Raw genomic sequence first — 23688 nt, 5'->3', positions numbered from 1 at the left:
CATGAGGCCAGACTTCCAGAAAGAACAGAATTGATTGTCAATCTGCTGTGGCTCCAATAATGCTTTTGCTGACTGGAAAAGAGACCTGGCTCCTGGGAAAATGGTCTTTCTCCACTCAGCGGCCACTTGGAGAAGGCAAGAGGAGCAGCTGCCCAGTGTGGGGCTCTCCTTGCCACCGCTGGTGGCATGGGCACAGTGACCTTGTGGAGGGGGTTCCCTGAAAGCAGGGATGAGACGAACTCATACATTCATATTATGAATATAGGAAGGCAAATACAAGGGTTTTTTTAAGTTAACAGAAGGGATTATTGTGGCTAATGTACCCCTCTGAAGTGATTTTTGCAAGCAGCCCTATTTGCGAAGATTGCCTGCACAAGCAACATTGGTCTGTTTTTCATAGGGCTGCGTAACAGATGTACAGTTGTGTTTGTAACATTTTTATAAACCACATTTAAGCAACAAATTGACTATAATATCAACAATAATTACAGATGCTCATTTTTAAATATGCTAAACATCTGTCAGAATAGTGAAAAATGTCAGCAAGATATGCATCTGTCTCTAGTCCTTTCTCATCTACCAAGAAATACAGTTTCTTAACCAGAAGTGTTAATTCCAGCAAGGCTAATGCAGTGCCATTAAATTTTCTGTGTGTCCTATCTTACATATTTTGCTGAAAGGAGAAATCTTTAGCAGCTTTTCAGTTCAAGTACCTCTGCTTTAGAGGCTGTGACAGTCTAGGGTTTTCCTACCAACTATATTTTTGCATCCAGCCCCAGACAAGGCTCAAGTTGCACCTATGCACCAGGGGAGAAGCCAAAGGTGCCGCTTTGCTGTGTCGCTCGATGAGCTGCTGTGAGAGAGAGAGAGATCCTTTGGTGAGGAACTTGCTCCTTTTCTGTGGTGCTCCCAGAAAACCATACCAAGCCAGTAGTATCCCCGGGCAAGAAGAGCTGTCCACACTTACCACATTTCTAGAGTTTAGAGGTGTCCCTGTTCTGGGTTTTTTAAAAAGGGGGTCTAGAATTAAGGGGTAGGGTATCTGTTGTGTTCTGGTTGAATCTGGGTTTCTGGATATGCTAACAGAGCAGGTGCTGATGGGCTGTGTGGCAGAAGGCTTAGAGAGACACTCACACCAGGTCACAGGGACAGAGGACACAAGGGTTCTCCGTCAGCCCGGCTCACAACCAGATTTTACGAGGATCTGGCCACGTCCTTGAAGTACATGTACGTAACTCCTACTGAGACCTCTAATCCCCATTGCTAGTGCTCCATTCCTAAATCTCTCTGAAGATGAGAGGCCCTTTCTGTTGGTATCTAGGGGCTTCATCCTGATCCCATTGACTTATGTCCTATGCTCCTTCCCTGAGTCCTGCTCCATTCTTTGCCATGTATTTTTTTCTGGATTAAACTCTTTATTCTGTGACTGAGTAGCTGTGACCCAAAGGGCAAGAATATGATCACTACAACACAGTAGGCATGTCAGGACCGAGAAGGTGCTGACAGTTCATGGGCCAGACCTCCTGAATCCTGAGGTTAGGGTCATGGTCACTGGGGGAGTTAAAAGATGGGCAGCCCATGCTTGGCCATGAGCAGCGTGGCCTCCAGAGCCACTGATGCTGCCTGTGTTGTGCAGCACTTTGTGTCTGTACCTGCTCTTTATTCTCGGCTAGAAAGTTCAGCCTATCTAAAAGACAAAAAATGCCCCTGCCTGACTCCTATGTTGCTTTGCCTGGTCACAGCGGTCCTGCAGCCGTGCAGGGGGCGAGGAGACGTGTCTCAGCGAGCTCCTGTCCAAATCAAATGATTCTCCAGAAATGTTCTCAGACTAAACAATTATTAATAGCTTCTGAGAGAGGTTCAAATAAACATCCCTCTCCTGCCGAGATAAGGGGAAAGCTACATGCAATTGCTTTGAATCTGATCCTTTGGCTGTTAATGTTAAACAAATTAAAAATGGGCATAAGCACAAGAACTCTTTAGAGGTCACTTGTGCTTATTTGTTTGATTGCAATAGGACTCTCTTTGGACTGAAATGGCACTTAAATCCAGCACAGCCCTGTTCTGTTCTGAAGAGGGTCTTTCCTGCAAACCGAATGGCAAAGCACTGGTGAAGTAGCGCACTTCTGAAACCTAAAAGATAAGTAACGGAGAGAGATTTGCAAAGGAAGAAATGAGATTTGGACAGAGCTAGGGAGTGAGAGGCAGGAGCCTGCAGGAAATCAATGCTGGGTGGCAGGAGCTTCAGGGCAGCGCGGAGGAGGCAGCCACGGTGGGAACCGTCCTGAAGAGCTGGAGGCAGTCCACCTGGAGCTTAAAAACAAGGAGGGCAATTTTGAACAAGGTGCAAGTGCCAGCTGTGTTTTTTTCCCCCTATACTAAAACAACGATTAATCTTACATTTTAGACATTCTTCTTTTTAGCCCTTTCTCAGACTATTTAGAGAAAGGCAGATCTCTCGAGCGATAGCGTGTGGCCCCTTGGCAAGGTCTGTTTGATTACATAGGAGCGTTTGTCAGTCGGCCTGACGTGGGAGCTGAAAGCTGCTGTTAGCACCGCCAGGAAGGGTCCCGTCAAGCCGTGCGGAGGCTGGGGCCGCGGTCACCGGGCAGGGGCAGCGGGGAGAATCGGGAGCAGCTCTGAACTGGCTGCCAGCGGTGAAGTCACTTTCTTCTGGTTTGGTTTTGTGTCCCGAACAGGCTGCTATGTCCGCAAAGTGGTGAACATCTCGTTTGGACTCCTGATTGCTTATCTCAGCGTCCCCGTCATCCTAAACCTGCTTAACTCCAGACAAGTCATGAACACCTCATTCAACCCTCTCAGAATAGTGAACACGTATGGAGCTTTCGGAAGGTATACTAATTTTAAAGGCACATCATACAGCTCAGCCTGTCTGTCGGCAGCATGAACTGTAGTCAGATAGTCAGTCTTTAAGTCTTAAATCTAAACAGAAATCCTTCCAGTAGCAGGTAGACTTGGAATACCTGTTTATGAGGAAAAGGGAAAAAAGAGCAGGTGTCTTTCATACTGAATTAGAATTTATTTTCCTTGAGGTATTTTTAATTAGCTTGTTATATTGATGTAGCAAACAGAATAGCAGGATGAAAATATCCATAGAAAAGTTCATCTAGAGGATGGTCTTCACCGTCACCAGCAGGCTTTATTTATGGTGAACTTCTCTTCCCATGTACACACTTGTTCTCCCTCATGTAAATATTCATATAAGCTATTGGGTAGCGGGTTTAAGGCCAACAAAAGGAAGTGCTTTTTCCGACAAGTGACTTGGGGAATTCATTGCCACAGGAAACTGTGGAGACTAAAGTATAAATGGATTCCAAAAAGAACAAGAGAGATTCAGAAGATGGGCACAAGGGCAGTCTGGCTGCTGTCTTCAGCTCAGGAAACCCTACTTATGGCAGGAAAGTGGGGGACTGAACAAGGGGAAGCATCTAGATCTGTGGTTGGAACCATTCTGTTCTTTAAGCATCTGAGACCAGGCTTTCTGGAGACAGGTTACTGGGCTTAGGTGAGCCACGGGTCTGACCCAGGAAGACTGTTCTTGTATACTGTCCCTCTCAGGCTCCTCCTGACCAAGACATCTGTGAAAAGACTGTTTTTTCTGTAGAGCAAAGAGGTGGAGAAGGAGAAGATTTTTGCATGGTGCTTGCAGGGTAATCCCTGTGGTGGTGGTGGTGGTGGTGGTGGTGTGCTACAGCGGGGCTGCAGAGCCAGCTGGGAGCAAGGCCACCTTACGCTCACAAGGAGCTAGCCGAAAGGATTAGGCAGCCCCTGCCCTGAAAAGCTGAGAGCTGCAAAAGGCAAAGGGGAGGGCGGGGGGGTGAAATCACAACAGAGTGAGCAGAGCAGTGATTTACGGTCATCCCTTTAATTCCAGTGCCAGCTGATACCAAGAAGAGTCTGTTCAGGTCCTTGCCCAGTATGTTGCTCTTTGAGTGGCATCTGTCAGTCTGTTACTGAGTTGGTTGAGAGTCGATGTGGGTCACCCTGGGCTTGCAGGGAGCAGGAGTGTGGTCATCCTGCCGCTTGTGTGCAGACCTCCCAGGAAAGCCCAACCGCAGAGCAGAGGAAGCGGCCAGGTCTGAGGGCTTTAACCTTGCTGAAATCAAGGAACGAGAGGGCTTCATCAGAACACAGTGCTACACATCTAACAACGGGGCTAGTCTTCCCTATATAGACCTCTGGTTTTGCCCACCCCACAACCTCACTGTGGTGACCACAAGGTGTTCCCCAGAGGTTGGAGCCAGGGGGTGGGCTAGGCTCCTCGTGATTTAGTGGGCTCTGGACGCGGTCCTGTAGGAGGAGCCAACTGGAATTAAATAGGTATTATAAGAGGAGAATGAGGTTGGCTGTTGAAAACGCTGGCTGAGCAGCTGGATGAAGGGGAGGAGCAGGTCTCACTGGGAGCACTGGAGATACAGAGCACACCTAGAACCATCAAAGTAATTTGCTCTTTTCCCCAATATTTCAAATAGCAGAAATTTTTGTGAAAGCGAAACTTAGAGAAAACATGATTACAAGTATCAGCACTAAAAAAGTGTGAAGCAGTGAAGTTTCTCCTTTTTTTCAGAGAGGGAAAAATAACCCTTGAACCTCTTTGAATGCTGGAGTGGTGAAGCTACGGGAGATTGTTTTCTTTGGGTTGTTGTTCTTCTTTTTCTTCTTCAGTCTATGGTTTCTGTTTCAACAGTTAGCAGAACCTAAAGAGCATGTGATGAAATGCTGCTGTAATATGTTTGTAATTCCAGCCTATGTAAACCAATAAAAAGAGGATTGCAGCTTATAATGAATATACGATTATGTGAAACTTGACATATTTTGAATCACACAGTAGGAACATACTTTTATTAGTAATTTGCTGTCCCTGATTTACAGTGTGTTTCTAACCATTGGGCAGCTAGCCACGGCTCATAACTCAGCCCAGCATATAATATGGAACTTGGCTGGAGAATCCAGAAATCTATTAAATGTAGGTAACAATTATAAGCTGAGACATACAGCATTCCTTGAGTTGTGAGCATCTATCACTGGAAGTCACTGGGAGAGGACGAGGCTCTATGCTCCAAACTTTCGGTTTCTTGGGTTGAAGGAGGAAGGAGCAATATAGTAAAAAAATTAAACGTGTGTAGGGAGCTGGGCAATTTTGATAGGCAGAGTTACGCTGTTATGCATTTGTTACGGAAAACAGCTCTCCAGTGTAGAGGAGCGTCACTGACAGGTCATTGAAAACCTTGACGGTCATGTTTTCGCATGGGCTTTCTGTGGCCTGGAGAGTTTGCTGTCTCTGCTGCTCACCTTGCTGTGCAGAAACTGGCAGATCAAACAACAGAGGGAAAATGCACGACCTGTCATAAAGCTGGGGTACTTTTTAACCCAGTTTCCACACATCTGCTAGGTATGATGGGCCTTTTTTGTTTTCCTTCTCTGTTTTCCTTGGCTTGGTCTGCAATGGCTCATACATCACCTCCGCCTCCTGCTCCTGCTGAGTAATAGCTCCATGAGACCTGTCTTCCAGCCAGGACGGTGAAATGCTTGAGCACATATAGACAGCTGTTAGTGGTGCCCCGAGAGTCAGCTGCCGGCGGTGCCCCACACGGATGTAACCAATTACCCTGGACTCGCTGTGAGCGGATCCTGCCCTTTGCCATAGCCAAGAGTCGAGGGGCAACTAAGCAGCCCAGGGCCAGGGGTGCAGCAGGGAGAGCCAGGCTAGCGAAGGGGACATTGGACTTGCCCGAGCTGGAAGCTGCTCTGCTGATCCTGTGATGATCTCGCATCATCAAGAGTGTTTCCTCAGAGAGCTCTTGCATCATGGGAAGATGACCTCTAATACCCACCGATTTCTGTAGGAAGCATCTCAGTCTCTCGGGGAAATAGCAGTAGTTCACTGTGATAGAGGGGAACTTGGGAAGACAGGAAAGATGGAGTTTTCTGAGTGCCTTGGTGCTGGGGGGAGAAGATCGTGCCAGACAGAGAGCTTCTCTGTAGGTTGCTGCCCATCAGGATCAAAACATCACTAGGCCAATGAGGTGGTTGCCTTGTTGACTCTGAGCAGCTAGCATTTTTCACCACTTGAGAAAAATAACAATATAATGATGTGTCCCACAGCATTACCAAGGAGAGGACAGAAGTCATCATTCAGGGAACGTCCAGCATGGATCCCAATGATCCCGCGGCTGTTTGGGAGGAGTATGACTTCAAATGCAAGCCCGGGGATTTGAAGAGGAGGCCCTGCTTTATTAGCCCCTACCACTATCGCCTGGACTGGCTCATGTGGTTTGCTGCTTTCCAGGTACGTGTCTGTGGGTGCTCTGAGACTCCTGCGCCACCTGAACCAGGAAAAAACACAAATTCCTGTGAATTTACTGTGTGCCTGGCGTGGGTGGGGGGATATTTTAAGCTCCAGCTAAGTTTATTAGGTAAAACAAACAAACAAAAGACGCAGAAGGACACACAGACACCCCCAAGCCTTGCAGGTTTGTCCAGTTTTCCAGCAAATCGGGCAATTTGAATGATGTGCTGTGTTAAAGTTGCCCAATAGTTGTTTTTGTGCTGGGAGAAGAGGTGCCTCCAGCCAAAGGACTGGGTATCCTGACCCTTCAGGGTCCTCCACCAAGGCTTGTAGTCCTAAGGGATGACCAATGCCAAGGTACTAAAACTCATGGAAATTGTACGTGAGGGTTTTTTTTAATGGTTTCTCAGCAATAATAAGACTTTAAAACATTGAGGAAGTAGGTGGACAGCACCTGTCTCACAAGCAGCTGCGAGTGGGCAGTGTTATTGCTGCTGGACCAGTGTCCCAGCACATCGGTGGCTCGCGGGGACGGCCGGGGGCAACTCGAGCTCTCTGCCCTTGTGGCAGTGCCAGCAGTCACTGTCACCGCGCGTCTTGCCTACGCAGGGGCTTCGGGTCCCTCTAAGTATTTTCGCCAGGTGAAAGCAGCAAGCAGGAGACAGCTATAAATTAAAAAAGAAAAGAGGGGGGACACTTGCAAAATTAATTCTTTGATATCTTTTAGCCTTTTCTGCAAATTCTCATTTGCGTGACCATGAGAATTTGTACTGGATTTTATAAAACCGAAGCTCACAAGAGTTGCATGAGGCAAACCCATAGCAGAACATTGCAGGCTTTTCTCTCTGTTCCCGTACCCTCGCCCTGCGCTCGTCCCTCTCTCCTCTCCCCCTGCCCCAAACCTCTCTGTTTTCTTTCTTTGCGGTATTTTCATTTAGGCGCCTTTTAGATTCCTCAGTGATGACATAACCATCTCTCTTTGGCTATGGTTTTATATTTACCCCTCTAGTTTTTGTGTGCTGGAATTTCATTTAATCTGCATTAGGTATGCTTATCCCTCAGCAAGACGACAGCAAAGGTTAAAACTCCGGCCAGCAAGAGGGCAGAGCATGGAGTAAAGGTGCAGAAGTTTGCATGGGAGCTGCTGGGCTCCGTCTCGCTGTGTTTCGGGAGGGCTCCGGCACCAGAGCAGAAATCTGGGTCGCCCAAGAGGAGGCTGCGGCTGCGGAGGAGAGAAGCAGATCCGAGATGAGAGAGAGGCCGTTTGTTTCCAGGGCAGGAATATCCCTAAGGTCTTGAAATACAAAGTGGTCTCAGGTTTAAAAACAAATGAGGACAGGACATAAATACTCATGCATCATACGCAAGTGTTGGCTGTGCTGGTGCTGAGAGATGCTGTTACACACCGGCGCGATCTTTCAGCAGACACGGCCCCTGCGCTGAGTGACAGTGATGTATGTGAGCAGCCTGGCGAGGAGGAGGAAGAGGAAATAACACAGGCCCATTCGCATCTTTCTTTCTTTCTTTCTTTTTTTTTTTAATTCGCCACAAGGTTCCCCAAAGTGTTTCTATTAGCCTGTGCGCACGGGGCGGTGTTGGAAGGCATGCGTGCAGACACGGTCGTTCACGGCAGCCGGTTAACGGTAATTAGTTTGCGCTGGCAGGAGGTGGATGCACGCCTAGCGCGCGGGTCAGCGCGCGTTGGAGGGCTGCGTGCATGGACGCAGGTCCATCGCGGCCCGGCTCCTTCCTGAAGCACCTTCCTGAAGCAGTGTCAGGTCTTGCTTAGAAGAGGTTTCAGCAAGAGGTGCAGAAAGGAGGAAAAAAGCTCTAACAAAACGGCATGAAAATGGGGGTGACTCATGCTGCAAACGATAGGAATATAAGTAACGTAGACACAGCAGCAAACACTTGCAAGTGCGGATGTTTAAATTTAAGCATGTAAATATGTACCTAAGCATGTAAGTAAATCTCAGTTTGGGTAGCTGAATGTTTGTTTGAAAATTCGGAGCTGTATATTTAGCACAAGTTGTCACGCCTGACTGTTTGGAAAGACAGCTGTGCTGCTGCCCTGCTCCGAGCTGTTTCAGCCAGGAGAAGGCTGCGGTTGTTCGTGTGTTGCTTAAATTTGAATCACACATAGTAAATAGCTGCAGAAAGGATGAGAAACCAGAGGTTTAAACTCCAGAAGAAGTTAAGTCAGACAAGTTTTGCGAACCCCACACTGTAATTTATGGAGTCCATTAAGTCGGCTGCTTCTGCCTCTGGATTATATTTGATTTGTCTTCAGAAGTTCTGGGTGTTTTTTTATCCTGCTGTTCCCGCTCCACCCAATCGCTTCCAGCGCAGCGGGCCGGAGGACTGCTTTGGCAGCTCGTTGGAGGTGGCCAGCTCAGGATCTGACATATCCAGCTTGTGACAAGCTGCGGAAACACTCACCGCATTTGGGGGAAGATATTTACCATCCCTTTGTGCCGCTCGTGACAGGTTCCTCTTTGCACCTCATCGCCGCTTGACGTACGACGCCTTCCTTCACTCAGGCTTTCCTGAGAAACCTTCCCTCGGAGCCCGCCGGCAGGATTTGCGCTGGGGGGACGCGGCGCGCCGGAGAGAAGGGCCAGGGCTGGCATGGCCAGCGTGGGCCGTCCGGCGCAGCGTTGGACCGCACGCGTAGCTGAGCTGGAGGATTCGCTGTGGTGCTCCACCCCGACCCGTGATTCATTAGCTGACTGCTTCTCAGTTCCTGCTCTGATAGCGCCTTAATTATGTGTAATGTAATGTGACATTATTTTCCAGGAAACAATTTTCATCATGTTAACTTTATTATCTAAATATAGTATCCCTTTTCATTTGTTTTCTAAATCCCCTCTTTGTCTTATATGTCTTGACATCCCGTGGGTGCTGTAGCTCTGAATTAACGTCCTTCATTTAGTTCTGGCCGGGACGTAACCAGTCCAGAAACACGTCTGTGTTGCTTCTTCCTGTCTAGAGAAGAGAAAACTGCCCGCGGCGACAGCAGGCAGCAATCCGTGCGGCATTTCCAACTGTTTCTGCTGCCTAGGACGGGATCCCCTTTGGTCCATCTCCCAGCTGATAACCACGTCACGTGTAAAGTGAGTTAGGATGGACTCAGCGAAAATACTGTTTGTCTCAAGAAAAAATTGGGCCCAAATCGCACCTGCATTTATTCAAAGACAAGTAGTTTTATCAGTTGGAGCAATACTCCTGGCACTGGTGGCACCACTGGCAGGAGCGAGGCTCCTCTGTGGTGCCAGGCTGGTAATCAGCTGAGGAAAAGGTGCTGTCATTTCTAGATCACAGCAAGACTTTACAAGGAATTTGGCTCAGGCTCGGGCTGGACATTACACCGGATTGCTTGGGACAAAGAGGTTTACCCAAACTGTGTCTCTTGTTCCTGAGCAGAAGCCAAACTGGTGGCCCTGACGGGGCAAGGGCACTGCATGGCTTCCCCCAGAAGAGAGGAGGCGATCTACCTTGAGAGAACTGGTCACTAATGGTGGTAGAGGAACTCCAGGTTTTGAACAGGAATAATTTGGTCTCTGACAGTTGGGGTGCTCATTTATTAAACAAACAAATGTTCTCCAGCAGTCAGATCTTCATGAAAGAGCTAGAGAGGCTGCAGTGTCTTCTAGTCAGAGGAGCTGATGTTCCTGTTCCTGAGATTAGTCCTGTGGATCACATCGTTGGCTGGTGTGGATTGGCCTACCTCCATCAAAGCAATTTAATCCAAGGTCTGACCCAATATATTGCAATGCATATTTTTAAGAGGAGCCATTACAAAATGGAAAGAACAGCCTGACATGCTCATTAAATTTGCAGATGCCACCACAGTGCGAGTACAGTGGAGGACAACATCTAAGCGCGTGGTCATCTTGCTAAGTTTGATCTGCGCAGACAGGAGACGAGCGCCTGGTGCTGGACACAGCAGTACGAAATGGAGCAGAGAGACGTTCTCCAGGGAAGCCTCTTGGGCTAAGGGGGCATCACAAGATGAGCAGCAGCTGGTTATGTTACAGCATTGTGAAAACAGCAAACACCACACCAGAGTTCGGCACGCAAAGTGCATGGTGTCACCCTTCCAGTATGACCAGTCAAGCACCCGAATTCAAGAAAAATACCAGCCAGTTGGAAAGAGTGCGAAAAAGGACCCACAGGCAGAGCAGAAGTCCAGAAACCTTGTTCCACAGTGACAGATTGCACAAATCCACATCGGTTGATCCAAAGAAGAAAAGGGAAGGACAGACGTTAAAACAGGTTTGGAATATGTGAGGACCTCCTGCAAAGTGGAAAGCAACAGTGTTCTCTGTGTCCATGTGGAGAAGGAAGGAAAGCATGGACTAAATGTCAGGATATGGTTTAATCTCAGGGAAATTCAGGCTGAGTATTAGGAACAGCTTTCTAACAGGGGGATAGTTTAATGACAGAATCGATTGCTAGGAATGCTGGGCAGCTCCCAGCATTGGAGGCCTTTAAAAACCAGGTGAAACAGCTCTGAGGAGTGATGGACGTCGCAGGAGAAGGGAGCGGGCTGTGCTCCTCCTGAGGTGGTTTCTTGCCCAAGGTGCCTTATTGTGTTAATGCAAAGACACCCTTGTTTTTACAGAAGTTGATGACAAATCGTTAAACCTTTGTCTCTCCTCCAGCTACTGATGGGAATGCTCCTGTAATTATTCAAATTGTCATTTACGGTGGCGTTTGTAGCGGGAGCCCAGCCATCGTAGCCCAGCGTGGAGTTGTGTTGTGCCACTGGCACAAGAAGCGTTTTGGTCGGACTTCTGGCAGGCTGTGGATGGATTCAGCGTTGTTAATAAATAACAGCCAGAAAACAAGATACTGTTCACAGTTTATGTGCTTTAAGTTGGTCACTTTTCCTGGTACTTGGATGTCTTGGACTTTACAAAAGCTGTTTGTTTATAGTATAAAATATTTGCTCTTCGCCATTGGGCAGCAGTGGAAAGTCTTTGCTGCTCTGAATAAAGAAAAATCAAAGGGAAGGCTTTTTCCCTTCTTGTTATGGCATGAAGGTTATTTATTCTGTTCAGGTTGCGTAAGCTCTCCATAGCAGGGACTGCGTGTTTGGCCAGTGCGAAAGAGCACTTTGGTGCTTACCAAGTAATAACTATTTAAAAAATAACAAAGCTATTGCCATCTTGATATTGGTTTTTAAAGCTCAGTGTCTTGTTGCATTATACCTTGAAACTCTTCCAAAAGTCACTGACTGTTGGGGCGGTCTGTGGCCTAAGGTGTGTATCTGAAGTTCAGGTCACTTCTTTTTTGCATGATCAAGCAAACTGGGAGTTGTGTTGCTTCATCTTAGTTAGGGCAAGTGCAGTAAGCTGAATCCCAGGGATGCTGTGCAGCAAAATACTTGGTACGTTTGAGGCTTGAAGAGTGCGATACTGGATACAGCCCCAAAGCCAGTACCAGGGTCTATTTCTTCTCCAAGCGTCTCCCTTCCCTGGTCCATCTCAGATGACCTTTTCTGCATCTGCTCATTGAGGAAATATCCTAGCCCCAGCAAGGGACCTGCATGAACGTGCCGTCAAACACGGACACGCAGGCTCTTCCACCCGGCAGCACGTGTCGCTCTGTCATGGAAGGGCTCTGCAAGCTGTTGTGAAACCAACCAAATCACAGCAGTTGTGATACAGTGAGAAGAAATACGTTTTCCAGATGTGCTGTGTAAGTTTATAGATAAAATTCAGCTGACTTCTAAAGAGAAGAATGAGCAGCAGAATTGATGCTTTAAGGAACTCCTCTCTGTGGTGAAAGGGAGTTGTGACAGGAGATTTCATGTTATCGCACACAAACTGAAAGAGCTGAGAAAAAAGCAACCCCATTTATAGAGAAGACAGATTAATATTTTTATAAAATATTTTACTCAAACCTCTTTTATCGCGGTCTTCCAACCAGAAGGTACTCACAGGAGAAAGAGCTGCGTGGCAGCAGAATGGAGGAAGAGGTGTGTGTAGCATCGTAAAACCCAAACCTCCTGAGCAGTGTACTAAGTACGCTCTTTTACATTTCCTTTCCTTCTCCTTCTAAAAATACAGGCCTCAATTCACTTCCATTTTCCATTGCAGCATTCATACATTTTGGTCCATGTTCAGAACGTAAGAATTCTAATTTTTTTCGTTTAACTCTGATTAGTTGTCTCCCTGTGAATATGAAAACTTTTCAAACCCTCAGGCTACATTCATGAAAACTGCAGGCTGGATCACGTGTTGATTTACCTCTAATAGCAATATTGCAATGAAAGTGTGCAGAAACCCAAACAAGACTGTTAGCCTATCATGCTCAGTACTGTAGAAATGTAGAGTAAGACCTTGTCTGTGCAGGGAATGGTTATTGTCTACAGTGGTTATTGTATGTCCCTGTCTAGACTCTGTTCTGGAACAAAGTGACTTTTATTTCCGAATATAGAGGTGATACGGGAGCTATGCCAGGTGCACGATTTCCCCAGATAGGCAAGATCTAAGAGACGGTTCCCAAAGTCACGCTCCACTCTCTCACAACCTTTTCTTCCTCTGCCTGGACCTGCTGCACTCTGAACGACACACGTTTTCTCCTGGGACCTGCTACTTTCCCAAGCACCTTGTAATAAGGTAGGCTAGTGGATGGCTTTCAGTGAGGCTTGAGCAGCCACCCCCATTGAAACACTATATGTTGAATCAGACCTGCTGAGAAATGGTTTGCCTCTTTGGGAAACTAATAGAAAGAAGGGGATGTGGTTGTTGGGGATAATTAGAAGTGAGACAACCTGACATAGCCTTTGACCTTCCTTGGTTAAGTCAGTTGGGTCTCAGGATGGTAGCAAATGTCTGTGAGATGGAATACTTTAGAAAAGCAAAGCATGTCTTTAGTTATGCCCTCTTTTGTGTGTGACATGGCTTAATTCTCCAGCTGGTATCTCAAGTTCCTTGCACAGTGACAGTTGAAGGCATCCAGCTACAGAAGTGTACACGCTGGTGCACACAGAAATGTGAATACATGGATAAAAACACCCAGGATGGTGGAATTCCTGCTTTACACCCCCAAAGCGGATAGGTTGTGATGCAAAAAATGCCCTTACGACATTACGCTGGAAATGTGAACCTCCCCTACCCCTCTGTCATCTCGAGGCGCGCACAGAACCTGAGGTGAAAACATGCAGGGCTCCCAACCATGCAAAATAATAATGCTGGGCTCCCGGGCCAAGTTTCCAGCTGTTTCCACATGTGTATCTCATACTTACCTCCTCCCGTGCGCCTGTGCCAGGACTGCGATTCAATAAAATGCCACACTAATCCACAGTCCTTTTTCATTAAATGACCAATTAAAGCTGGAGGAAAAGGGTTCTTATTATTATTATTTCAGTTGGGAACATGTTCCCTGTAGTGCCGTGTGGTTTTATATATATTTTTTGCGATGATTATATTCTCTTCTACTTTGTTATCTCTGCAGAGTTGCGCTGCTACTGCATTCGTTCTGCCCCCAGCTTCTTGCCGTTGCCTAGCTTCAACGATGAGTTGCTTTTTAATTCTGTAAAGCTTTTAAATACTTCTGAATACAAGTTAATGTGTTCAAGGTGCCAATGCCGTGTTTATGCACTGATTAAGGTTACGCTGTTGAAAACAGAAAGGTCAGAGAGTAGAAATAGTTAAAACAGCATTACTTCGTGGTGCTCTTGTTAACCCTGTGGCCTGCAGTGGTCCTCAGCTCCTGACATTGGTCCATGGGGAGGCGGAGGGAAGGAGCAAGCCCCATCCCAAGGCAGCTCACCCGGAGAGTGCTGCAAGGAGACCCCGGGGAGCCGAGGCGCAGCGAGGACCCAGAGCCCTGCACAAGGCTGAAGCCAGCCAGGAAATAAAAGCTCTCGGTGTCTTAACGCCTGGCCCTGGGGCCTGTTTGTCACTCCACCGTGTTACACCTAAAGCCTAATTTAGAGAGGTCTTGAGTGCTGGTACCAGCTGAAAAGTTGTGCATGTGTTGTATATCCACGGGTCAGCGTGGACTGTCTGTGAATGCGAAAAGGCTTCTGCTTTGTAACTGCGGTAATGTTGCTTCAGGAACCTCAACTTGGGCCTGAACTGACTCTCTCAGGCATGTTTTAGTTGGGTTGGTGATGGAGTTTGTGTTTAGGTTCATAGGTTGCTTTTTTGTTTTAAAATAAAACAAAACCCCTCAAAGCAAAGGAGGGAATCATGCCCACAAGCGTGTCGGCGTGTCCCTCTCCCAGCTCTTCTCTGCTCGGGGTTGGACGGTGAGTCTGGGCAAGGTGGCATACGTGTCGGCACACTTGGAGCCCGCGAGCGTTAGCATTGGCCCCCCCGCATGACCGCATGCATACCTTAAAGCAATGTGTGCGTTGGTCCTAGCTTTTTTTTGTTAACCGATTGGATGGTTCAAGGTCTCACTCTTCCGTTTTGCATGCTCAGAAGCGGAACTCACTCCACATGAATCTCTGCCATCCTAAATGTCACAGCTCTGCAGACCATATTGGGGTCTGGGTCTCACCAGAGCCACTGACAGAGGAACTGTCACCTTCCAGCCTTGTAGCGTGGTGCTTCCCTGGACAGGACCCAAATCACCTTGACTATTTTTTCTCCCTTTGCCACCGTATCGCTTTACAGAGTAATGAGTTAAACAGTACAGTTGTTAATGCTGCTCTCCTCCTACACGCTCCAAGCATCAGCGGTGCATGATATCTAAGCCTTTGTGTTGGGGGCAGTGTGGGGAACTGCATTTGATGGAAATTTCTCACCGCAGACTTTGCTGGGGCCAGACATGTTGTAAATTTTACAAGAAAAACACTTTACAAACCAGAAGTCCAACTCCTGTGAGCACGGAGCTGCTAATTAACAATTTGAAGACCATGTGAGCCAGGGATCCTGTTCCACCGTTACAGGGTCTCATGGTTATGAAATCAGGCTTTCAAGATTTGGTGTTCTTCATAAAGCTCTAGCTCCTGGAGTCTGGTGATTACATAGAATTTCTAGTTACGTTTTTCTCCAGCTTCTCCCCTACTTCCCTCCAAAAAGAAACTGCCAAATGTCCCAAGCCCTCTAAGAAATAGTCCTTAAAAGCATGGAGAAAAATTGAAAAAGTGAACTCTGTGGAGACTTGGGAACCTGACTCATGATGTTTGCTCATCCATGATTGCCGAGGAGACAGCCTGGGGCCAGCAGGGGATTCATGCAGGCCGTGGGTGGGAAAGTGAGCGGGGATGCATTGCGGGTTGCACCGGGCCGGTGGGAAGCCCACCGCATGTAGCACCATGAGTTTGAGCACTTGGCTCCCAGCGGGCACCATCAGTGGTGGCTGAGCCGCCTGAACAGCAGATCAACCAACAGCTTGGTGAGAGAAGGTGGAAGCGGGAGGATGGGGAGAGGAGCCGCTTTGAAAAGCTTCTTGGCTTAAATTACTGTGGTTTTCCTCTAAATTGTGATGAGCACGGGTCAGAAACCCTGCGAGGGAGTGCTGCCTCTTGAAGGGCCTTTCCATCAGTGTTTGGTGTTTTCCATCTCATTTCTCTCATCTGTTTCCCGTAGCAACGGAAATAACAAACTTTACCATTGTAAAAGATTTGCAGAGTAACTTTGCATCAGTGTTCGGCATTAGTCACAGTCTTGCAGGTACAGCTGCTGGGTTTAGCTTTCCCACAGTGTCCCCTACTGCTTGCATTAAAAAATCCACTTAGGTACACATTAAAAAAAGGGGGGAAAAAGGCTTTATGGAAGTGTAAGGCACCAAAAATCACCAGAAGGGGAAATGCCTTCTACAGAGGCTCACCAAGACCCCCTGCGAAGGGTGCAAGATGCACTCCTTATTTCAGCGGCGGCTTAATTAAGGGTATTGCATAGACACTGGTGATAAAGAAGGCGTGTTAGATTAAAGATAATGAAGGGGATGCAAAAGACAGGAATTTAGTAATAGAGAAGTCCCACGCTGAAAAGTCCCATGCTTCTGTTTTCTCTCTGATAACAAGGGAAAGTAACATATCTTAAAATGCTGGGTGGATTCTCGTTTTAAAACACACCATTATTATTCCTCTGTGGAATTTTGCTGCTAAAAGAAATGATAAAAATCGAGTGTTTGGGGTGCAGAATTAGCAAGAACATCTCCAGCTATATTAAAGATGTGAAGTCAAAAAGAGATTTGTGATTCGAGGTAGAGGAGAGGCAGTCACTGCTGAGCGTTAGGGAGACCATGGGGCGGTGTGGGGGTTGCCCCAGGCCCCAGTGAAGACACACTCGGGTGAATTCCTGGCAGAGACATCTCACAGGTCCATCTGGATGCGCTGTGCTCCTCATGACGTGCTGTGGCTCAGCAGTCACTCCACACGATCTCAATTTTGGTGGACACCAGAGATGCGCCAGGCACGTGTCTGTGCCCTCCCAATGTGTTTCACGTAGGAGACCCACAAATGCGAACCCACCGAATGGGTGAAGGAAGAAGAGAGGGGAGGTAACGTGTCCCTGAGGTTCAAAACCATGCGGGGTGTTGTCAGCCTGACGGTTTGTGTGTGTCACACGGGTCTCTGGACATCACCGAACACGGCTGAGGTCCTGAGTGCCCATGCGCTGGGGCAGCTGGCCAGGTGCACGCTTGTAGCCCTCAGCTGCAAGGAGCTGCTTGAGATGATGTGTGTCACCTTGCCGTCGGTGCAGGCTAAGAGAGCATATAGCTGGCACAGCTAACGAACGGCAGCTCATTAAGTGGTTGTGTCTCGCCTGCTCTCCGTTGTATCCGTACCCCAAGGAGCRGTTTCCAGATGAAGGGCTCCCTGCTTCCGCTCAGACTGCCGCTTTGCCTCTCCTGGAGGATCTGCTCCCTGCAAACGCCAGAGGGTCTCAGTGTGCACCTCAAGGTGTTGGATCATGTGGGATCTATTCCTGGCAACACCAGGAAATTCATCATTTGCTAACTGAATCCACTGCAATCCCTCCCCAGCAACCGGCAGAGACCGTGCAGAGTTCTTTAATGCTGATAAGGACGCATGGTAAGTCCAGCAGCATCTAACGTTGTTTCTTTTTTTCTTTCTTGTTCCTTCCCCAAGACGTATGAGCAGAATGAATGGATAATCCACCTGGCTGGAAAGCTGCTGGCCCAGGACGAGGCGGCACTGTCCCTGATGGCAACGAACCCCTTCGCAGGCAGAGCGCCCCCGCGGTAAGCTTCCACTTCGGTCGAGAGCTGGGAGCACCAGGCTCTGTTCAGCGTGGTCGTTTCTGTCTTGGACATGCAAGCGTGGTTTCTGTTCCCTGAGAGTTATTTGTGTCTGGTGATACAGAGGTGGTCTTTGAATAGGACAGTTTAAATATTAGGATACCATGAAGACCTGGTGCTCTCAGCACGGTAATTTCTTCGTGGTGCGCAGACATAAGGACCCTTTGGTTGAGCTCGTTCCCAGGCACGTCTGTGAAGGGCTCCGCGTTGCTTCTCTTGGACAGAAGTCTTGACTGCTGATGTGGTTTCCTGCCTGTCAGCTTTAGATTTTTTGCCATGATCATTTTGCAAGGTCAGATCACAAATACTGTTTCTACCGGGCTATTGAGATATTTCAAAGACAAAACAGTCCTGCAAAAATAATTGGTTTTGTTGTCTTGGAATTATTTGAGTTTTCAATGAAAAAACAAAGCAAATATCAGCAAGTGAAAAGTACAGATGAAAACCCAAAGGCTTTCTACAAAAGGAAATTTTTCACAAAAGTGTCTATTTTGTTGACGAAGTTATTTTTAGCTGAAAAAACATTTTAAGGGAATTTTGGATCAACTCAAGTAATATTATGCTCTTGCTAATATTTTCCATTTGAGGCTCTCAAGATGCATTGCAAACAAGGATTAAGGTTCACAGCACCATGCGAAGTGAACTTCCCTTAGAAATAAAGCTGACGTTTTTCAGCTTTAATGCAGCATATGCCCCAAATCCTCTGAGAAGAGACTCGTTGCGTTTCTAAGACGTTAAGAACGTCCACCTTTCACCAAAGCACTTCATTTTAGATTTCATTTCTCTTTGCAGCGCTCGCTCTCCCGTCGCTCGGTGCCGAGCCCAGCGCCGGGGCGCTGGTGGGGCGCGAGGCCCTGGCAGCGYGCGGAGCAGGGAGGCTGCCCGTGGCCCCGAGCCTCGCAAGCCCAGCGGCGTGCCCGTAAATCACAGTTTGTTGCTCGCGTTGCCTTACTGGGTAATGTCGCGGTTTGTTCAGTTACACAAGCAGTAGATCTGCTACACAGAAATAATTACGCCTTGGCTCGGATCCAGGAGGGTTCTCAGGGAACCTCTATTAATTATTCCTACAAAAGGCGTGCTGGGCTATACCAGCATGTCCCTCGCCGCCGAAGGATATGGCTTTAATAATGTTTACGGAGGGGTTTTCAGCTCTGATTAGCTCTGCTTGCATTAGCTTAACATACCGGGAGCAGGGCGTTGATGCCATCTCATCAGCCAGCCTCGGTCGGCGATGTTACAGGGAACGTGGAGTAGCAGGCGAAACCTCTTTGACAGAGATCAAGCACCCTTTTTGGCTTTATTTTCCGTTTGCTTGCGTGCGCAGGCCGCGATGGCAGGATTGCGCGGGCACCACGGCGCCACGGGTGGCTCGTGCAGAGAGAGGTCACGGTGCTGTGTGATCTGCAAGCGTGAGCTGAAACAGCGGGTACCAGAGAACCTGTGATATATGGGCTCCGTATCGGCTGGATTTACTGTCCCTGCTCTCATCAAGCTTAGCTTATATCCCCAAGGTTCAGTGCTGTAAATTCATTGAGCGGTGTTCGTTGTGGGGAGTTTTGCTTGCATTGCTTCTTTTTTTAAAAAAAAAAAAAATACATAAATAAAGTCAGTTCTGAGTGACGGCCGACCCTAGAGATGTTTAACAGAACCTGGACCCTTTAGACACCAGGTCGCCAGATTGAATTAGGTGTCCCCTGTTGAGAGCAACCAAAAGTCTTTGCCGTCTGGTGCCTGTTGGCAATAAACGGCTCGTGCGGTTCGCGGACGGACAGAAGCATTTGATAATCCCAGAGCTGTTTATTACCCTGCTGTCCCCCAGTGCCATGAACATTGTTGCTGCTACTCACCAAGATTTAAACTAAAACCAACACATTCTACCAAATTAAAAATCAAGAAAATGCGTATCACGTCTTGCCATTGGAGACAGGGTCATAGATGAGCTTTCTGGGATCAGTGCTGTTTAAAAAAAATCAGGTTGTTGAATACAGGAATTCATTTAAAAATGAAAGTAATGATGCGGGACGTGGTTGGGATAACTCTGAATTGTGCCGGGCGGTGAACRGTTAGTTATTGTGTTCTGTAACAGGTGAGGAAACTAAATGTCCAAGAATTTAAAGCAAAAATGAAAGCAGATCTTTATCAAAAGTAGCATCTTCCTGGTTTTGTTAGTATTTGCTGGCTAGCGGATGCGTAGCATAGAGGGGTATAAGCAGGTCCGATAGGAAACCGCGCAGCAGCTCGATGCTGTGTGCTGAATACGCAGAGCTGCGTATCGTGTTGGCCAGCGCCTTGATTGCTGCGTTACTCTGGTTTAACCAAGCAGAGACTCTGTTTTCACTCTTTGGCAGCTAGTTTATAGTAGGGAAAGATCAGGATCCAGCGCTGGTTTTGTGTGTCAGCTGCCTTCGCTCTGGCATTCGTCTCACTTCAGAAGTTTTTCGTGGGCCTCATGCATTTTTGGGTGATGTAAAATAAAAATAACAATTTACAAATACTCACTTTGGCCCAAACCAAAATCCAAACCCACAGTTTAACTCTGGATCCCTCTTTCTTGGTCACATTTCTGGTTTTAGTGAGCCAAATCCAAACATCTTGGGTATTGGCACCATCTGTACGTTGGTCCCGGTGTACAGTTGAGGGGCTCGATCCCTGCCGGCACGGGGATAACAGGACCCGGATCCTACGCCGAAGCGTCAAGTCACCCATGGTGCTGCTGTTGTTCGCGGTTCTTTGGTTGTTGTTTGTTTGCTGTTAGCACTTCGCCTGCGTAAGGGAACTGAAGCGATTGGTGTTTTTTAGCTTTTATGCCCGATCGCAGTTCTGCTGAATTTACACTTCTGGCATTCGCGGCTGGCCTGTTTACAGCAGCCCTGGCAGCCGCTTCGGATCCAGCATTAGTTCTGCTCCAAACAGCTCGCCGGCTTGGTGTTTGCCTCTAAATCTCAAAACCACCGTTTCTTTGCTTGATTTTGAACATTCCCTTGCTGCATTTCAACCCAAATAGCTTCATCCCAAATAGATTCGCGTGGGAGAACCTGATAGTGAAAATGCCAGAAACKGGGTGATCTCTCTGGTCCTTCAACATGAATTTAAGAGGAGGACTGAGGCAGTTATAACTAAATTTACAGCCTATCTATCTCTTCTCTGAAATGAGACACCTTAGCAATCTCGAACTGAGCGCCGAGTGCGGGGAGCCTCAGCATTGCCAGCCACTTGCAGTCAGGATTTGCCTTTTGGTTCCAGTTTTATTTTGGTTGTAAACTAAAAATCTTTAATTTGAGCCTGAGCAGTAACCGTTGGAAAGAAAAGATAGTCGGGGCTGGCTTCTTGGCTCCGACGATTGCCGGTCCGTGCGGAGAGCAAGAGGAGATGCTCGCCGGGGAGCGAGCCCGCGTACGACGGCCGCAAATCTGCAAGGCGCCTTCGCTCCCACGTTCCGGCTCGGTGTTGTGCCCCGAGTCCCTGCTCCCCTTCGGTAGCTATGCCGAAAAAACTCCGATTTTCCTGCCGTATTTCCCCCCCTCCCCACTCTAAAGGGAATTTTGAGACTTAATTATTTTCATTCCCTGCTAGACTAAATAATTAGGGGAAGGGGCTGTTTTCCATAAGAGTGTTTCGTTCCACACTCGGCAGAGTTTATTCTGCTAATGGAAACTCTACACCTCAAATAGCCAAGGGACTTTCAAAATGAGTTAATGCCTTCGAAATGAAATTTCGGAGACCAAAGTTTGTAGGTTCCTTTACAACTCTAGAAATTATAGTATTTTTTCGAGTGTGATAAAGTTAAAATGAGAAACAGGTGAGTGATTAAAAATGAGCGCATTGTTGAGCGCCCGGCCCGGCCGCGTGTGACGCTGGGCTTCAAGCGCGGCGATGGTCATGGAATGCGGCTTTACCAAATACTCCCRTGCAGCGGATAGTTCATAAAACACCAGCCGCCGTAAATCTGAATGGTGGGGCTTTGGCGAAGAAATTMATAAGCGTTTAACACACCGTCATGGAAACAGAGGGCAACAACGAAAGAAAACGAGATCCGATTTTGCCTGCCGGAGGAGGAACAAAATCAATTTAGTTTCTGCCCTGCAGTGCTCAGCGTCTCTGATACTAAATCACGCTCACTTAAGGACTTTTATTCCAATTATAGTAGCCCTCTGTTGAAAAAGCCCCGGCACGAAGCCTCGGATGCGTAAGCGCAGTGTTATTTAGGGAGGCAGCGCTTCCAGCCTGGTGCTACCTGCCCGGAGCAAGGGGCGACGCTCCCGCTGCCGCCGCGCGCTCGGGGCTCCTTGTTTGTCCGTTCTCCGTCCCCGTGGAGCTTCAGGTCTGCTTCAGCCTGCTGGCTGACACGACGGCGACCGTCGGTGTCCCCACGGGAGCCCGTCGTTCCGAGCGCACTAATATAGGGAGTAGCAGCGTAAGCGCCCATCCCTCCTTCTTGGGATGCGCCAAGCCTTAAAACCTCYATTTCTAGCCCCAAGCAGTTGTAATTCGCGCAGCGAGGAGACGCGGGAGCGCTGCAGGTGCCTCGTTTCGGCGGCCGCTCGCCCCGAGCGTGGCCCGCGCGCCCTCGGATTCAGCGCTTGAGACTCCCCATCCCTCCACGCTCACTCACTCCCGAATGCTTTCCCTTCCTCCTTTCCCAGGATAATCCCTTCATTCTACGTTTCTTTGATTTATGGCGTGACTTAGAAGAACGCGGCTGTGAGAAACCGCGGCTACCCGTGTGCTCCCTGCGACGCGACAGCGTAAGGCGGGGGGTAGATGAGCAGGGAGCCCCGGGCGCAGCGTCTCAGCCAGCCTCTGCCACGAGCACCCGTGGCTGCTGCGCCGACGGCCAAGTATTTTGTGTGGGTTCCCCCGAAAAGCCGTTTTATCCACAGGGAAATCTTTCCTGGGAAGCGACAGTATGCTGGGGTGGTGAAAAAGTTTAAACGCCTTCTTTTGACTTTCTCATTGGGTTTCGCCACGGTGAAATATTTTATTGCTGTCCATCTCGTCTGTGTTAAAGCAGCACCTTGAATTTATCTTTAACGATATTAATGTCTAATATTATCAAAGGGAAATCAATTTCCTGAATGAATACTTGGTGGGATTTTTGGGGGGTTAAAAAAAAAAAACCTCAGTATTTCAGCACTGTTGGGGAGTGACGGGAGAGCTAATGTCACAACGCCGGGATTTCTGGTGGGATGGGGGATGTTTTCCAGCCATCCCTGCCCGGTAGCGGCAGAGGGGGAGAGGCGCCGGCCAATATGCCTAAAAGCGCTGGGTCCATCCGGGTGGCAAGTAGCGTATCCGGGGCAGCTCCGGTGTCCGGGCTGCTCATCCAGCTACTGCGGATAGCAGTGGTCCGGACACAGCCTCCGAGCCTCCGTTTCCAGCCTGTCAAATGGGGAGAAAAACCACTTTGCCGTGTCTCCCAAGAGAGCTGGGAGAATCCACTGCCCGCGAGATGCTCCTGCTCTGCCGGGCCGGGCCATACAGGCAGCGCCGTTGAGAAACAACCCATAAAACTCCCATTATTCACTAAACAGTTCCCGGGCCAAGATGAATTTATGATCTCTCCAGCGAGCGGGGCTAGAATAAGCAAGAAAACCAAGGGTGGAGGCTCTGTTCCTTTAATGAATATGTACTTGCCACTTGCCACTCGCTCCCTGATTTACAGCGGAGCGGAGGGGGAACCTCGAGATTAAAAAAAATAATAATAACTCGAAAAGACGCCCCGCGTTTCGGTTTCTTTCCCCCCGCCCGCCGCCCCGGGTTGCCCTGCCAGGCCGTTAATTCTCGCGGCGAGCGGCGGGCCGGGGCTTTGCCGAGGCCGAGCCCCTCAGCTGCTGCGGGAGACAGCTGCACCCTCTGGAACTAATTACAGCTGTCCGGGAGATTTAGGCCTCCAGCGCAACAACTCCAATATTGCTGCTAATTTTTAACACGTACAGTTGGAAGATGTCATAAGCGGCTGATATATGATAGAATCTTAAAAGCGCTGCGGCGCAGCTGCTACCGGGCATCTGGCAGGGTGAGTCGTCGAATATTGATTTCAAAAAAGAAAAAAAAAATTATAATAACGCGTATTATTTTTAGCCTCCCCTGCCTTTCTGCCCTCGCCGAGGCTGCGTGACTTACCAAGCGAGGGGATGGCGGCGGCGGCG

The 23688-nt window shown here is 48.3% G+C and overlaps 1 protein-coding gene across 1 annotated transcript in view; it reads left to right on the top strand.

The window, feature by feature from the left end:
* LMF1 (lipase maturation factor 1) overlaps nucleotides 1-23688 on the top strand; it is a 205341-nt gene that overhangs the window by 175074 nt on the left and 6579 nt on the right. Inside the window, exons 6-8 of the mRNA XM_026083289.1 lie at nucleotides 2700-2853; nucleotides 6127-6310; nucleotides 17370-17482. Of these exons, the coding sequence (XP_025939074.1) occupies nucleotides 2700-2853; nucleotides 6127-6310; nucleotides 17370-17482 (451 nt within the window). The remainder of the gene's footprint in view (nucleotides 1-2699; nucleotides 2854-6126; nucleotides 6311-17369; nucleotides 17483-23688) is intronic.

This window comes from Apteryx rowi, unplaced genomic scaffold (genome assembly GCF_003343035.1).
Source record: "Apteryx rowi isolate R43461 unplaced genomic scaffold, aptRow1 scaffold_6, whole genome shotgun sequence".
NCBI lineage: Eukaryota > Metazoa > Chordata > Aves > Apterygiformes > Apterygidae > Apteryx > Apteryx rowi.
The sequence above is the reverse complement of the archived record's forward strand: the minus strand, read 5'-3'. Positions and strand labels throughout refer to the sequence as shown.